The 18,562-nt window shown below is 36.7% G+C and overlaps 1 protein-coding gene across 1 annotated transcript in view; it reads right to left on the bottom strand.

The window, feature by feature from the left end:
• Nucleotides 1–6,742: 6,742 nt before the first annotated feature.
• DAZL (deleted in azoospermia like) overlaps nt 6,743–18,562 on the bottom strand; it is a 100,860-nt gene continuing 89,040 nt past the window's right edge. The window contains exons 5-12 of the mRNA XM_064505457.1: nt 18,136–18,187; nt 15,098–15,164; nt 14,679–14,812; nt 13,177–13,254; nt 11,472–11,522; nt 9,177–9,281; nt 8,370–8,468; nt 6,743–7,556 (exon numbers count right to left, since the gene is read on the bottom strand). Coding sequence (XP_064361527.1) covers nt 7,503–7,556; nt 8,370–8,468; nt 9,177–9,281; nt 11,472–11,522; nt 13,177–13,254; nt 14,679–14,812; nt 15,098–15,164; nt 18,136–18,187 — 640 coding nt within the window. The 3' untranslated portion in view covers nt 6,743–7,502. The remainder of the gene's footprint in view (nt 7,557–8,369; nt 8,469–9,176; nt 9,282–11,471; nt 11,523–13,176; nt 13,255–14,678; nt 14,813–15,097; nt 15,165–18,135; nt 18,188–18,562) is intronic.

Below are 18,562 nucleotides of genomic sequence, written 5' to 3'. Positions count from 1 at the left end.
GGACTGCACAGCTGGGTCCAACAGTGTTAAGACTAACATACAGAAATAAAGCCTAGACTGTTATAAAACAGGCATTTGCCTAAGATTTGTAATATCCAAACTGATTATGCTGAAGTATTTCAAAGCATAACATAAGAAATGCTACAAAGACAGTAAACTCATCACATATCTTTAGTCTATGTGAATTCCTACACCTTCAGCTGAGCCCAGCTCGGTTGAAAGCACTAGGCTACATTATACTTAAGTAAATAGTTTCCCCCAAAAACAAGGAGAGAAAGTTTAAGACAAGATAAAAAATGTAAGTCAAGGCTTAATGTAAAAACATCAGTCTCATTCATTCTTCTGAGAATGCTCTTTGAGAGAGGAGTTTTAAAGTGCAGCTTACTCTAAAGAGTGAGTATGGTTTACTGTCACTTAGTAACAGAACCTCACTTGGCTGAAGGAGCTATGCTGCTGTTTGTATTGCCTCGAGTTTAGAACCTGCCAAATACTAATTCTAAAAAGCAAGAATAAGAAAACTCAGAGGCAAATGCTTGCCCCTACCCATAGCCCCCAAAGGATCACAGGCAAATGAAGTCAGCAGACACCTCCTTAGCTCAAAAAAGGCAAAGGAACAGCTATGCAGAGACAGAAAGTGTTTCTGCACTGGCCATGGATTTAAACATGAACCTGGAAAATGTTTATTCCCTGTACTCAAAGAGCTTTGCTAAGGTGCCATTCAAGGAACAGTTGCTATTTTGAATCACTGCCTCCTCAGCTTAAGTCTGCCAAGTTTCCTGCAGAGATGTGTAGAATTAGCTACCTGAAAGACATTAAGTAAAAGCTGAACCAATACAGTCAAGTTCTGTAGCAAACTATCAGTTAAAAATCCATATTCAGTCTTCCCTCACTATGAAATGTTTAATATTGGCTCAGGGTTAGAAAATGTGCTTTGGGCGTAAACTGTCAAACAGAGCATCTCCTCATCATCTTGTAGCCAAATGCGCAAGTGCTCTGCATCTTAAAAGTCCCAGGAAACCAGAGCAAAACAAAGCCCAGACTCCACAATTCACTAGCTAGCAAGACTGCATTAAAATGTCATTTTTGAAACTCTGCTACTATTCAGTCCTCTTAACAGGTTTTAAAAATAGAACTTGAAAACAAGGTAAACACTGTACAACATTTTTCCTTAGAAGAGACTCAGTAAGTAAGTTGCTTAACTCTAAAAAAAATTTTAGTGAAAGTAAAATCAGTATCATTAACCAAGCAGCCTCAATTACCATTCCTAACATTTAACACTGTATTGGTAAACTTATCTGCACAAATACACACAAGAGACACCTACCAAAGTGGAAAAAAAATTTTAACTGGTGTTGCAAGTCAGTTTTGGATTTTTAGTCAAAATAATTAATAGTCTTAAATTAAGAACAGGGAGAGTAAGTGAAATCTTGCTCACAAGTTTTGTATGTTGTATTATACATACCTTGGCCAATGATGTTTTCACCTGAATTGTGGTTTGTTATCTTTTTGCAACTACAGTACAATCTTTATGTAGTACTGAATGTGAGAGCCCTTCAACAACTACAGCAGAAAACATCTGTAGCAGACTGCTGAAACCTGCTTGCAAATCACAGGGCAGCTGCTCAATGCAGCAGAGTATCCTCACTCTACAGATCAAAGAGTCTGAAGATATTCTCTCAGGAATTAAAGATACTAACGCAGAAGTTTGTTGAAATTGGTAGAAAAGAAAGGAAGATGCTTAACCAAGAAAAAAGCATCTCAAACAGAAGCCATACACTAAAGCTCTATGTCATACCCTACTGCCTGCCTCTTAATAACCTCCTAAAAGCCAGAACTGGATGTGTGCACCCATCCCACTCAATTATAGACATATTCCTAGATTACTCCAGCATGTGCATGTAAGCCTCCTTTCATGTGTTGTAAACAGTCATTAGTCTCACAAGTTGTGATGCACAGCACTCATGTATCTTGTTTCACTCATTTAGCTGACTTCCCCATGCAGTTTAAAGTCAACTTAAGATAAGAACTAGATAGCTGCATAGGTCACCTATGTATCACCCTATGAACTGCTACAGGCCAAAACATTATGGGAGCTTCATAGCTCCATTTTTTTCCCCCAGGAAAAACAAGACATCCATTAACCAGGGGCTCTAGTCCTAAATTTCTTTCTAGGAAGACTTTACAAGAGGTCTAAGAATTCTTTAAACACGTTTAGTGTACCAAGGGAACCAGTGCAAAACATAGGGGGTGGAAACATCTGGTTAAGTTTGTCCTTCCAACCATAGACTAAGCTAGACTGATTTCAAACAGTTCCTTGTATTACAGAAAAAGCTAAGTTTCAGAATGGCCTGAGCTAGCAGAAACCACTTAAGAGTAAACCTGCAACAGCCCTTCAAGGGAGTCTATGAGCCCATCTATATAACTTATGGGCCAAGTGTTGACATTCGTAATCCGTAAGACAACCCGGCAAGTATTCCTCAATTATTCTTTAGGCCTACTCGCCCAGGAAGCAATTTGTGTTGTTACCCTATTCTACAATAGCATACATATAGCATATGAAATCTGAGCAGTATCAGCAACTGTCATCCTGAAAAAAAGCAAAGCAGCAATCATTCAAATAATTGCACGATATGTACATATGCCATCTCCATGAGCACTGTCACAACTATGAGCTGTTGTGGCAGGTAAAGCTGAGATAGCTTCCATGAAAACAGCATAACAAAGATGGGAGTTCTTTGGAAGCTTTTACTGCAAGAATGCCTCTGGGATGGATGAATTTTCACCACAGCAAGATTTTTTTTTTTTTTTTTTTTGGTCAGAAACAAGTATTTCAGGGGATACTTTATACTCTCAGCTCTAAGTCCTGGCAACTGAATCTTCCAATACTTAAGCCTCATCTCCTCAACTTTGGGCCTCAGAAAACAAGCAGGTGCCCGAGGCATGGATTATTCCACACAAAAGTACTTGTCTGATCACAGAAAAATTCAATCCTAAACCAAGACATAACTAAGAAGAACTAAAATGCATCTAAGATGCTTCTTGCTAAGGACAAAGCTTGTGTTAGAGGATGATGCTAGATGAAGAGTCCAACCTTGCACATACATAAGCTAACAAAGTATAGCCAGCTGAAGAAGAAACCTCTAATATAAGACTGTTCCAAGTTTACATTTATTCCTTTTCTGCCTAAAAAGGGACTGAAAATCATTGCATTCTTTCATGGAACAAATACTATTTTGTTCATTAAGTACCACTCTTAGGTATAATTATCTCCTACTGGTTTAAAAAAAAATGTATGTAGCATAAACCCTACATTCTCTAAGAACTATAGCATTTGTGCAGCTTCAGTAATTGCAGGAGTATTTCAGTGGAACTACCTTTTAAACCTGTATTGTAGGCCCATAGGCAAGGTATTACCCTATAAGCAGCATCTCTAATGCTTCACCATATCAGAAATCCAGCCAGTAATCACTACTGGCTCAGTTAAAGGCTGCTGTGTTTTTTAAAGCAAATCAATTATGGTAATTTATAGGAATAGAATACTACAGATCTATGTTTAATCGAGACTCCAACCCAGTTATCACAAGGCAAGACAGACGTCTTGTCAGCTGCATCCACCATGGAAACGAACACAGCATAATGCAGCATGCACCTTTACTGGACTACATAATTTCAGGTTGAGGTTTTTTTGCAGTATTTTTCATTTTGCTGCTATCATAAAACACCATATGGATAGAGATTATCTCATCTTCACCACTGTTGACATCATAACTTACAATAATGTAGTTTTATATGTACATTTACATACATGTCTGTCCTCAATAGCTTTACTTTGAGGTCCTAGTAAGCAGAGTAACACTTTCATTTATTTATCTCAAATATTTTGAGTACCAAGTATGTTAAAGTTTACACTACAGAAAAGAACTTGAATTTATTCACAGTAGTAAAAGCCAGAATAGTCACTGGGATAACACAAGGCCTGCGCTAAGTCAGCTGGTATCTTTTTAGAGCCTTCATTGCTTACATTGAAGAAATGCCTTTTCTCTTAAAATTTTCATTTTTTTTAAATATTTTAAGTTCATTCCAAACAAGAGTAGGAATGAAGTGAAATACATTCTACAACCCATATGCATCCTAGGTTTTAGAAAAGTAACTTGAGGCTTTCATTGAAATGCATGTTTCATCTGAGGAAGTCCTAATACTCACTGGGTTTAGTCTGGATCTTCATTTATTTCTCAGTATTTCAACTAGATTAAAAGTAGCAAACATTACAGTTTATGTATTGTACTACATCCATCCTGAAATACCGGTCTACCAAGGTATATTTGCAAAGAACTACAGACTGTATACCTATTCACTAGTTGATTTGGAAAAAAGACATGCTCCTTGGAGGCATGCAAAAGACGACCCTATGAAATACGGTTAAGGGAAGACCCTTTTATTTTCCTGTAACATTCAAGCACACAGTCTCTCACATAAGAGAAAGAATTTAGCATCTTAGTTTAGCACACAAATACCTAGAAGGAAAAAAATATTTTCATTTTGACAGACAACTCTTGCCTATGCCAGATAGACTGTCATTCTAATGGAGATCCAAGGATACCATCTGGCTGGCTGTCTCATTCCAAGAATGATTCTGTCAGGTGGCAGGGATTCTGAAAACAGCAAGAAAAGGCCACAGCACCAAGCCGCTCACTAGGACTCTTCAGTTTAAGAACCATAAAATAAACAGGAGTCTTAAGCTATGTAATAGCAAAATACAATGTCTGCATTTACATAGAATCTTGCCTGAAGAATTTTTTGGAAGAAAGTCTGTCTTCCTATTTACAGGAGACTTTCATTTTGTGTAGGTTTCAAAAGCACACATGTGCTCTGGGAACAAGACTGTTCCTGAAAGGAAGAGAATATACAATTTTTTCTTTACTTACAGGAGAAAAACATTGGTCAAAGGCAGATCCGCAGGAAATTCACTACTGCTTACTAGTTAGCAATTAATATGGTCCATTCAATTTGATAATTCAACTGATACAAATCTGCAAGAAGAACTAATTACACACCTATTTTGGTAATGCCTTCAGCTATAACCACACTAAACAGATGTTTTGACTTTCTGAATGCAACACAGAACAGAGATTTACCTACTGCTTTTGTGTTATGCTTATAGGGTACTTCAAAAGAACATTAAAAATGCATGTTCTTAGTTATAACTTGTTACTTTTACTGGCATATGCCACAAAATGTGCAATTCCCAGATGGGAATAAAAAAATTAAGAGTTTCCTACGGGTGAGAAATAGCTAACAAACAGCACAACATGATCTAATGGAAGAGGAAAATAAATGGCACTTATAAGGACTGGGCTATGCATTTCACTATGATAAGCCTTCTCAGCATGCTTGCTAGAACAATTCATATCTGCACAACCATTTCCAGCATACTGAACAATCAACTCACTCACCAGATGGTCTTATTGGTAACACTTGGTCAAATAAACATAAGATATGTACTCTGTGTAGATATCTTCCTTTTATCTCTTCTTTTGGTGTTGAGACTCTTCAATAAGAACTTCGTGCTTTCTTATAGCTACAGCATAAAGCCTCAAATACATCCCAGGGCAATCAAGCCAGCCAGAACATTAAGACAAAAATGAAATCTACATTTGCAAAGAAACAATTACCTTTATCAATAAACTGACATCACAGCTGTAACAGCCTGAACAGGCTGCTTAGGTACTTAAAATTGCAAAGAAAAGGGTCCTGATGTTCAGAAAGAGAATTCTAGACTTTAATACTGGTTTTAACTGCATGAGATATTAAAAATAATCTATAAAGAAGCTGGTAACATAGCAGTTAATGATATTACTGGTTTGATATAGCTAAAACAGTATAAGAAAAGCATGGTGATTTGATATTATGGCAACACACTTAATGACAAAGCATCTTTAGTGACATGGAGCTGTCTCTAAGCTGAGGAAAGGCTAACAGCTTTGTTTTTTCAGGTCACTTTATGCTATTTGAACACGAGTACAACTCCGCATAAAGTTGCTCTGAAATCTCTATCCCCACTTTTTCCTCTTCTAATAAAGTTAGATCCAGACTACTCCTGAGAAGCAGACTTTTTTTTTTTTTAAATGCTGTATTTTAGAGCTATAATCCCTGAAACATCCACATTTACAGCAACTCAGTTCCCTTTTCATACTACATTTCACTGACCTCTAGTTCTACTGAGCCAGTCTTTTTCTAGCCATTACTACTTCTAAATCTTCTGGAAAATCTGAAGCAGTACATTTCACTGTATTCAGATTCATATATGCAGCCCTTCATTTGGGGAGAGGAAGACTTGGGGGGGGGCGCACGCATGGGGAGAGTAAGAAAAGAGGGGAAGAGGACCCAACATACACAGAAGACAAATACAGTTCAATTCTGCTCTTTCAAAAATGCAGCTAAGATCTATTACCAAACTAAGTCTGGTACTACAAATTTGTATTAACTGGAATTACCACGTCCTAATAAATCTTCAGTAGCATCAATAAATCTTTATTATGCTGTATGCCTTTCTCAAGATATCTTAAAATTAACTCATGTTACATTAACCAGTCACTAAAAGGTTAGTAAGCCAAGTCAAAATAAAAGTTTAATTGTTTCAAAATACAAGACTAAAATCTACATAATTATTAAAATATGCTTACAAATATTCTTTGATTAACAGTTTGCATCATGTAAGAAGACTAGGCGTATTTTAAATGCAGTATTTTCTCACAATTTTAACATACAGGTACTGCTAAAATTTTTCCAGTAAAAAAGCATACTCCACTGAGTAGCCAACATAGCTAATTATGTTCTTGCATCTTCTCTTAGGTATAGGAATTTTAGGATTCTCTTAATTACTCCCCCAAAACTAATAGCAATGCTCAGGACTCCAGGTACATAAATTGTCATTAATGAACATAACTACATTGATTAGGTAGTCTAAAGAGAACCAGGGCTTAAAGGGCTTCAATTGAGTTACAACTTGATGTCTTCTGTTCCACTGATTAAGAGCACAGTTTTAAAATTCCACCTCTTGGGCAAGTAACTGCTTCAACTTTTAAGCTACAAGAGGTGAAGTAGTCAAAGTTAGTAACTTGTTAGATATTTAAGTTGTGGTTTAAGAGAAACTAAGTGTAACATGCAACAAACTGTACCTTAAAGCTAAGAAAATTCACATATATCTAGTAAACCAAGAGTGTTTTTCCCCATATAAACTCTTAAAATTTAAACATTCCAGTATCAAAGCGGGGGGAAGCATGCAAACTAGTAATGGAACATGCAAACTTACCAACTCTTACAACTTTAAATTGCTCAAACAAAAATAACCATCTCGGAACAAGTAAAATATCAAAACTAACTTCAACTTGAAGCAACTTCTTGAAAAAGGTTACACAATGATACTACAAGTCTTACTAAACTGAACTGCAATAACATGAAGATAATAAATTTAGATACTTCAAAGTCTTTGGCATTGTTGATCAAACACTTTTGAGTACTGCTCGGCTTCTTCTGAAGTGATGCACCTTTCTTTCCTGGAATGGGATAGGAGAAAGACAGGAAAAAATGTTGCTAGATAATACTCAGAATGATTCAACTGAAGTTTTACTAAATACTGTATCTTGAGACATTTTGTACTCTTCACTCCCTTCTAAAAGAATGGAAAATTAAGCTTCTGTAGCTCCTTCTTCAGAATACAGGTGCCTTCTTCATATGTCTATCTTAAAAATCAAGAAGTAAAGATTTTTTAAATATACCATTAAAATCCTAGTAAAAAACAATGGAAAGGAGACACCATTCAGAATTCAGAAACTGCAATTCTACCAGGACTGAACACATGCAGCAAAAAACTTCCTTTTGATACTAGATGGCCAGTTACTAACCTGGACTATGATTTACTGGCTGAAGTGTAGCCAGTTTACACCAAGTAGAAATAGCCATCAAAACTGATGAAGCAGCTGTCTCAGCATTTAAATTCAACATTCTATCTAGACTAGGGCTAGGGAGTAACCTCCTGCCCTTTCAGCAGTTATTTAGGAATAATTCACCTTCTTATGCTCTAAATACCTATGAGTAGGTTGCTGCAATTTTTAGTCTTGTATTAATGCACTTAAATCCATGCCTCACTTTCAGTACTTCTTTCCGGCATTAAGCATCTGCGAGCCAACTATTGGAAACAGTATCTCCCAAAGGAGGTTAAAAACACCACCAAAAAACCCACCACCCAACCACCACACACTCCAAATGGAAGTCCAGATTTGAGTACCTTTGTCTTTATAGTATCCTGCAACTGAATGTATCTGAGATCAGCTGTGTTCTAGGGATTTAATTTTGCTTTCACTACATACCTTAAAGTAGTCTTCTTGTGACACAAAAGTGTTCCTCAGCCGGTTCTCAGGATTAAACAGGCAGGATACTACTGTTTGTATGCTTCTGTCCACAGATTTCTGAAATACAGTCACATGTGCATCTACAACAATACTGATATTAATACTACCAGCAATGCATCTGTGTCACAGGGTTTACTTTGCACTCAGTATTGCTCAACTGCCTTCTGTTTCCTGAGCTCTTCAATTTTTTTTTTTTAATGTGCAAACATTGGAAATTCATATTCCCACCCTCAGATGTTACTTACAGTATATAGAAGTTTTGTTCAGGAGCATGCTAGTTCATTTTTCCACTGTCAGACTATTCTGAAACCAAAACTTTTTAGAAAACCAAATTCAAAGACAACTATTGACCAACATAGGAATGGCCTTCCACAAAAAAAAGCAGAGATGAGAATAAAGCTATCTGTTCAGCTATTTCGAGACTCAAAATAAGTCTGCATAAAATAGCAGGAGATGCTATCTGGCCTGCCATTTTTTAGTAACTGCAATTTCCCCTATAATTCTCAGCAGATTAAATAAAGCCCTGCCAGTCAAAAACACTGCTGTACTTCATTTAAGTGGACCAAATTACACACTGTACAGCCCCCATCACTGCAAACAAGCACTAATGGTTTCAAGTGAGTATGAGGTTTTAGACATTGCAAACAAATGAGATGGCAGTGGATTACGCAGCTGGCTGAAGCAGTAACTAACTTCTAGGACACCAGCCCTCTCTACCAAGCCACCTAACACTTGTGTCTGAACTTCTGTTGAAAAAGCATTTACCTTTTGTGGACTGTTACTAGACGACTGTGTGGGCTCTGGAACAGCACATTCTGTCTGTATAAACTCAGGATCTTCACTATAGTGGTAGCTTACTGAAGTATAAACCTGCATAGTTTGAAATATTGCAGTTAGTGAGTAAAAACTAGAGATTATTTCTGCATGTTCTCCTGCAATCTACACCAGGAAAAGTTCAGAGTTGCACAGTCATTGGTCCTCACCTACCCATAAGCCATGCCAGCTTTGCCTTTATACTTTAGACAAGATTTTGAGAGTGGAGAAAATACTCCCTCCGATTCTGCTTTTGTTTAAAGAAAGAAGCTCTATTTCCTTCCAGAAGGGAAATATTCTAATGAATGTCTTCTCTCCCCCCCACTATAATCACTCATGACATATTAAGCAATGAAGATACTCAGTGAAAGATTCAAGACAACCAGTAGGCAGGTTCAATCAAGAGAAATCACTGAGGTCAATGATAAAAGGAAGGGAAAGAAGGTGAAGCAAACTATTATCACTGCCCTTCCAAGAAACTGCTTTTCTCTATTCTTTAGTTTAGCTCCTTGCCTGAATGAAGCCTCCTTCATACTGCTATAACTACAAGTTTAAACTTTTTGAAGTTGTAAGGTCTACAAAAGCACAAAGTTTTACATCTTCTTTAAAACTATCCTCTTTCCACTACAGTTCTGTCAACTTATTTAACCTTAAACAGCTACAGTTCTAGTTTTACCTGCTCTTTACAACGCAATGTTGCCATTGGCAGCCTGGTGCAAGGGTTTGTTATAACAGCCAAGAGGCCAGTAAAGCAGTTGCCATTTATGGAAACATCCTTCCAGATGTTTCCTGACAGGATCAACAGCTTTTACAGACAATTTTTACCAGGACCTCAATAGCATTCTCACTTTTCAGGGGCAAAAATTTTTTTGAAAGAAGCCAAATATACCCAGACTTAACAGCAGTTTTCAGCTGCTCACAGCATCACTCGAGGATGCTATTTGTAACAACCACCACAACATACACTGACACTCCCAAAAGCCAGCATTCAACAGTAAAGTTGTAATTTTAAGCTGACAATGTTGGGAGATATAGAAGCTATGACATTAGCAGACAGAGTCTTCCTTTCTGAGCACCATCCCTAACGATCAGAAGGTATCATATCTGACAACTGGGGCATTCTATGAATGAACTCAAACAGTGATTATGTAAGAAGTATGCAAGCATGGGCAGCAGACAAAAGGTTGAAGTTTATATGTGGGTGTGCACTTTTGAGTCTGTAAGGAGTGATATTTAAAATAATTTAAGAGTTCTAGAAAAGCTGTCTGCTTGTATAAACTTGTTCAAACATGTCTAATAAAAGCCATTACACACATACTCTAAAAAACCTTTGGCTTGCTACCATTTAATTGTTAAGTAATGCAGCATGGCTGTTTGATGTTCATGGATGTTAAAGTATTTTTCTAGTATGATCAGAGAAGGAGAATTGTCAGATCTGAGTGCAGGCAGCAATATATATGCATGAAATTCCATTTTCTTTATTTTTCCATTTACCTTTTGTATGCTCTACAGAGGTCTGCTCGGAATTAGCTTGAAAAAAGTACTATTCAAAAGAAAATTAGGCATAACAGTTCCTAAATACTTAATGGAAACTGTACTGAGTAAACAAAACTGAGCCCAAAGAACACATTAAAGAAATCCCAGGTATTTTTATTAAGTACCAATTCTAGTTCTCCAAAAGTAGTATAGAATTTCTCTCGTGGATGTCACTTGAAGTCAAAAATCACTGAATTTCTTTAGAAGCCCTCAACACTACCTACAGACTGTAGCACCCAGACTAACTGTTTAAAAAGCTGTTGAAAGGAACCAAAAATCACCACCATTTGCAGAATTAAGTATTTCAGGGGATCTTTCATATTTGATTTTTCAAAAAAATTTGGAAAAAATAAGCGGTAAGATTACGCAGGGTTTTAAAAAACTTAAAGGATATGTCCAGCCACCAGTTATTTTCCAACTTTTCATGAAGAACCAATTGTGTTCTGCACTAAAAATCCCAGAATTGTGTGTTCAGAAAGCATACAGGAACACCACAAAGCAGGTAATCCTGTTCTGCCAGGCAGCTCCTAAAAAAGCTGCCTGTTTATAGGATACCCTAAACAAGTAGCTACTCTGTCAGCCACTACAGATCTGTACAGACCAGACTTCCATACAGATCCGGTCAGCACAACAGTGATTAAGTATCAAGTTGGCAGAATGCTGTGCTTATTGAGTAGCCAAAGCTTTACAAGTGAAAATCTGTGACCTTACCGGAGGCATAACATAATTCCTTTGCTCCCCAGCAAGCCATTGTGGTTGAACCTTAAACAAGAATTGAACAAGAATCAGCCTTTATTCACTTATTTCCTACACAGGCAAACAACTATTATGTAAGAGCCACATTTACATAAGGTATTTGCAAGTCTGTGTTCATCAGTGCTTTACCTGGACATTTAGTTTACAGTCTTTGGTTCACCAAGACAGCTTTCACATGTGTACCTCATATTTAGCACAAGGCCATCCTTAACAAATTCAAGTACCTCCTCCCTCTTCTCATTCTAAGTTACAAAATTACTTTTCCAAAAATTAGGAAGATGAATGCATTCACAGCAGCCACGCTAACAAAGCATTTCAAACCTCTAGTTATTTCCAGTAAGTTTCCTTAGAAAAAGGAAAACAAAAACCCCACAGGTCTACCCACACATTTCTCTTGGGAGTTTGAAAGTCATTTCCCAATTAAGTGTCTTATCAGACCTTTTTAGAATTTGAGGGCACATCCTGTGATGTTCTGATAAAACTGATCAGCTGTTCAAGTAACTAACATCAACTACTCAAATCATACAGAGGCAACACTCTTTCCAGTAAATGTTATTGATCCATATACTTTGTATTTTTGCTAACCTGGAAGATGTTTTACTGTTAAAAATTTAAAATAATTCTAAAAAAGTTAAGCAGTAGTTTACTTTGTTGTATTAGAATATAATTTTGTATTTTTATTTTGAATTTCTCTCAAGCTGGAGCTGTATGGAAGCAATTCAATTAAAGCAAAGAATCACAGAAAAATCAGATTCCATTTAACATTGTTCATTCCATCTACATTTAATTTTCATCAAGTATCACCTGAAAAAATTAAAGCCAAAAACGTATCACACACCAAAACCAGTCATTTGTCCTCAGACCTATCAAAACAATTCAGGAACCTTAATCCTCAAGTGGTTAGAAATAAGTTATCTTAAATTCATTCATGATCACTTATAAGCAAGCATCCCTGTTTTGCACTTAACCCTCGCTTGTTAACTTTTCTCTGATCTACAGAGCAAACTTTATGGTGGTTAAGTCACTTAAAAATGACTTAAGGAGTATTTTAGGTGTATTTAAACAATTAATTGCTGTTCACTTTGCCCTTTATTCTAGATAATTGAAGCTCTTACATTTTTGGGTATCAAATCATCATTTGAATGCCAAGGTGAGAGGCACTTCACAAGCCCTGATTCACAACCTGGCACAAAATCAGGATAAGCAACCAGGGTAAGTCCCAGACACACACCATTCCTCCACAAACTCATTTCCCTTGCAAATTTTGGCAGGTGTATAGGCAGGGAGAGAATCATGGTGTGCTTCAGTAAGTTAAACTGGAGATAATCAAGGAATCAGGATTCAGGAATTACACCTGTGGCACCTGGATGTGAAGAACAGGTTAACCACGATCTCCTGAAACAAGTGCTATCTGCTGATAATTCATTTGGCATTATTATTAAATTCTTATCACTTTAAAGGCAAAGCCATTTCTAAATGAAATCCCCTAAAATAACAACCAACAGCTAGCTGAACTCTGCCAGTGTTCAATACTTCAATATCAGTACTCATCTAATGAAATGAAACAGATCTGATGGTGTTTAATTCCCTAAAAAGCTTCTGTCGAAGGATTTAGAGTGCTTAGACACGAAATCATCTTTTTGCCCAGGCAGTTATGTACCTGATAGTTGTAAGCTGGCTGATATCCCACAGGAACTTGTTGCTGTATCAATAAAGCTGGTGAACTGTATGGATATGTCTGTAAAATAAAGCATTTCTTTAATGCAAGTTTGAGGCAAGACTAAAAACACCTCTTTGTAGAGGCATTTAGAAAGCAAGGAAAATTTTAGAAATGTAGTCATTAAAATTCCAGTTCCAGAATAGCTTCATTACAGAAAACCTTACAACCCTTCCAGATTTCTGATGGGGCTTCAGCACTTCATACTAGAAAAAGATCTCCAGGAAGTGGGATTCTAACATGTTACACACCTAAAAATCCTGCTGATCTTTTTAGTCTGATGTAGCTGATCTTTTAAGTCACTTCAGAAATGACTTTTCCAATAGCCTTTTTAAAATACACTTGAACCAACTACTACAAAATAATGGAAGATCAGTTTCATAGAGCCAAAGGTAAATGCTAGGAAATTCTCTAAATTCTAACACTTCTTTACTGCAAATATTTTTGACAAAACATTAACCTAGAACCCTGTCAGCTGCTTCACAGAATAGAGACACATTCAAGCACTTAAAAGAATCACTTCCCCCAAAACTATTTCCCCCCCTACCCCTAGCTTACCAGATCAGCAAAAGTGCTACTATCAAGCTCCCTACTTCAGGGAAGGATATTTTCTTGAATCTGCAGTTTGCTCACCTACAATTGCTAGAGAGAATATGTAAAACAAACATCTTGCAATTGATGCTACACCCCTTTATACCACCAGATCATACAGGTTTGGCATGGGGGAAAAGAAAAGAAAGAGACCATAATCTAGAGAACCTCCTACATATATTCAGAGTACCAAACCCACAAGAAGTCCAGGAGTATTCTGCCTATACCTGAATAAAAGTCATCTTAAGTATCAATAAAGTAATGTCCTGTAGACGTATGTCCTGTATTGGTAACAGCCTTAACAGATGCTATGATGTAGTGTTTCTACAAAGGGAATACAACAAGAATGCAGAAACAAGAATGCTTGACTAGCAGAAATATAAAGAATACCACAGCCAGATTCTGGTTCCACAACTGTTAAAAAAAAAAAAACAAACCCCCCAAACTACATTTTAAAGCTTGTGGCTTACTGCAAAGCAAGGCAGCATTACAGTAAATACCTGGATGCATTTGATGTGTAAAGGGCATCTATAAAGACTGACCACACCATTAAAGAACTCTTATAGAATTAAATCCTAGCTTCACCTTCCAACGCAACAGTTCTCATTCTCAAAATGAGAAGTGTGCAATTTTGCTATGTTTTGTTTTTATATAGAGATCTCATCATTGAGTAAGTTTTTCAAGGTTATTGGCATTCTTCTAAAGCATTTAAGTGGTTTGAAACCAGAAGCAGTCATCTTTATTGGGGAGAGTATTAGGAAAGCAAGTAGGTAGGATAAAAACAGAATCCCAAAGCATATTCTACAACTTGTTTGTGCTTCCACTCCTGAAATCAGTGGCATGAACAGCCTTACCTGAACATACTGAGTTACTGGGCTCATCACAGCTGGAGGCTGCATGTATGTCTCTGTATTTTGATTACTCCACACACTATGAAACTGTGGTGCAGGAGGATTAAAAACCAAAGGTCTGGGGTGCATGTAAGAACCTTGTTTAGGGCAAAGAAAAAAGTATTAAGAGCTTTTCTTATACAGTGTTTTATCAGTAATTTAAATCCACATTATATAAAAAGAAGCTTTTATATACATATATATTTTTTTTTCCCCACACTCTGCAACACCATACAAGCAGTGAGGTCATAAAACCTCAGGACTTAACTTTAACTGTAATATACAACTTACATCATGTAATGACTTACAGATGACTTGCAAGGACGTTGATGTAAAATTAAAGAGAAAGCAATAAATCTGCAATCTAAGTTTATAGTACTTACACAGGTTCTGCTGTTTTCTAATTGCTGGCCCCAGTTTCAGCTTTTTGCCATGGAAGTTGATTTGTGACTGAAAAACAAGTTATTCTGTAAGCTGTGAAATCAGTGAGGTGGGTGGTTTGTTCACTTGGTTTTAGAGATCTGTACTCTACTTCTAAACCACAATTATTTCCAGCCCAGGCTCTACTGCAATAGCCTCCATCTCCTCTCCTCCCCCACCCCCCTCAACACCTTTTATCTTTAACTTCCTTCAATGCTTTCAGCACACCCATTTGCCTACTCACTGAGTGACTTACCAAGCTATTATATATCCTTCTCCTTAAGGGTAACATGCACTACAACTAGTTTGAAGCTACATATTAGTCACAGCCAGCCTTACCTTTATTTTGTACCTATGTTTCTGTGCACACAGGTTTTACTATCCTTGCCTCAGGGTTACTGAGGCTGTAGAGTGACCGCAAAGTATAGTGCCTCTCAAAACCTAGTTTACAAGGCCACTCACCTTCCTTTCCACACATTTCCTAATCAACAGCAAAACTGAAACCTGAAGATCATATGAACCTAATACCAAGAAGGTACTAGAAGCATTTGGAGGGTGTTGGAAGGCTATTATATCAGGAAGGCAGGATTTCACACTTTCAAGGATCAATGACTGAGCAGTGTTTTGCCAGTGCAGTATCTGGAGACATCACAGAAAAAGAATTTCAGGCAACTGCCCTGCAGAAATTGAATTTTTTATTTTTCAGTCAGATTGCCTATGCAGTTTGAAATTTAGAAGAGCATTTGCTGATGTAGGCAGGCTGAAATGGCACCACAGCATCCTTATATTTTGATCTGGATTGACTTTAGAAGATGGCCTGTATGATATTTTTTTCCTTGATAAAAATCTGTACTCCAGATAAACTGGTATATTAATACAAGGATTTAAGGACATTAATGTTTATTCAAGATGTTAATGTAATGTTTATTCTATATAATAATGTATATTCTATGTTCTAACACATTCTGTAATTATGTAATATTAATTATGTATAATATATAATTTAGATAATCATATACCTTAATCCTGATGATCCCTATGTGGTAACAATGTATATTCTATTTTCTAGTATGTATATTCTAACATTTATATTAAGTTTATTCTATAATAATGTATATTATAGATGTTAAAGAATTATTCATTCAAGTAAAGTTTTAACCATCTTTAGCACAAGTCCAGGAGAAATCCTCAGAAAGTTCTGTGTGCACAGGTTTCTCAGGAGATTCCACCTTTGGGTCCAATCTCATTGCCCTTTGCCAAAAGGGTAACAAGAAACATGTTTATTTAGGAAGATGGGAGTAGGCAAATGACACCATTTCAGAGAAGTGCTCAGTTATAGTTAGGAGAGTTAAGGTGGTCAGAATGGAAAGAATTTAATTTGCCCTCAATTAATACTATTGTATCAGCAAATATTCAGTGTTAGATAGCATCACAAAGATTCTAGACAGACTATCTCATACAACACTATGGACTTTCCTGGTCCAGAAAAGAAAACATACAGTTGCTAATTTAACAGACACCTCAGTAAGCTTTCTCCAATTTGTATTCCAGGAGAAAATGTCTTAGATGACAGGAGTTTTATTTTACTGTTGTGAAATAAGCCATCAAAAGAACTCAGTGATATAAAGATAGTGTCCTATTTGATCATCTTCTCTTTCCCTTGGGCCCCCCATATTATTCTTGATCTCTCAGTATGAGAAAGACATCTTGGATCAGCAAAATGACTAAGACCAGTTCCAGAAAACTTTTACTGATCTTTCAGTCCTGCTGTGGCCAGAACCATACAACCACTGTTTTCACCCAAACAGTGAAAGCTGCTGGAAGACATGCCTCCCCTCAAAGTAGAAAGTGGCTTTTTTTTTTCCCCACAAGCAGGTTCTCTCTGGAATTAGACCAGTGTGGAATTACAGGTGGAATAAAGAACTGAATCACAGCAAGTGATCCATAAATTTTATCAAAAAGCAAGGTTTTGAAGTCTTTCAATAGGAATCAAGAATCTGCTATTGGAACATCACTGTCCTCTACTTTGTCCAAATGGGTTCTCTTCCACCTTTATCAAAAGGTGCATATTACCAGGAAACACATCTGAATTTATCACAGAATACTAGGTCCATACCCAGCACACACATCTGGTGTTGTCTTTCAGCTCTGCTTTCCTGTCTTTAAGAGCTTCAGAAAGAAGAGACTGTTCATCCTATACAGATAAGGGTGTCTTCTGAAGCACAGGCTCAGAGAGGGAAATATTTCAAACCACATTTTCAGTTATTGGGCTCAAGTTTGGGAGAAGGGAAGACAAAGCTTTGTCAGTGGTTTGTGAACTGCTAATACCTACCAGAACCAAATAACATCAGAATTCTAGCTTGCAAATGTTAGTATTTAAAGTGTTATTTCTTATACTGAACTCTAAGACCAAAATGGTTGAACAGCTCTATGCTTTTATCTCCTGTGTGAACTACAAAGAAACCATATAACATTAACAGTTGCATCTCATGGGCAAGGAGGCTTAGAAGCTACTTGCACAAGGTAGTGTCTACATGCATGACTACTTTGAGAGAAACATTCATACTTCCAACTTCTGGAAGGGACTGAAGTAAAACACTAATGCTGTTTTCTGTATTACTCTGTTATGTTTAAAAATAATGCTGACAGGTCTATGTACCTACCATAAACACAAGAGCTCTACAATGATCATTCAATACAGAAAGGATGAGAAATGGCTAAAAACTTGAGGCTTTCAAGTGCAAAGGAATGAGAATGACCCAAGACCACAACATGAGACTTTGAAGCACGCCAAGGTTAGAAGCATATTCACCATGCTTCTGGCTTAAGTAAATACATAAAAATTCTACCACAACACTAGTAACAATTATAGCAAATTTAGTTCTTGGGCAGTCTTGGTCTCATTTATTCTACTATGTAGTATGTGGCTCAGTTTCCTCTGAATGTACCTCCAGCCTTCATAGCTGAACTTCTTCAGATAATTTAGAGATAAATAGCTTACTTCTACTATTTTTTGAACATCCACATTGTCCAGGAAGGATACAAAACCATACCTGAAAAAGAAAAAACATTACTCAGTGAACAGATTTTGATTTGCTTGTTTAGCTAACTTGTTTTGAACAAGACCAGTTAACAACATTAACTATGTATTACTGTATGCACGAAGCACTAAGTCGGACATTAATTTATAAATCTAAGATCAACCTAAACAGTATTTACTGCTAACTAGTAGCATATCCTTCTGTGTCAGATGAAAAGGAGTCAGACACCTGATTCTACAATAATACGAAATGGATTTAAGGCTTTTTCTTCCATGTCAGCTACTCAAATGAACACTACAGTTGATATTACTAACATCACAATCTCAAAAACCTTTTAAATATTAAGCTTTATCAAAATTTGTATTTGCAGAAGCTTGGATGAAAGGA

Source organism: Dromaius novaehollandiae, chromosome 2, assembly GCF_036370855.1.
Source record: "Dromaius novaehollandiae isolate bDroNov1 chromosome 2, bDroNov1.hap1, whole genome shotgun sequence".
Classification (NCBI taxonomy): domain Eukaryota; kingdom Metazoa; phylum Chordata; class Aves; order Casuariiformes; family Dromaiidae; genus Dromaius; species Dromaius novaehollandiae.
Note: the sequence above shows the minus strand (reverse complement) of the source record. Positions and strands in the feature narration are given on the sequence as shown.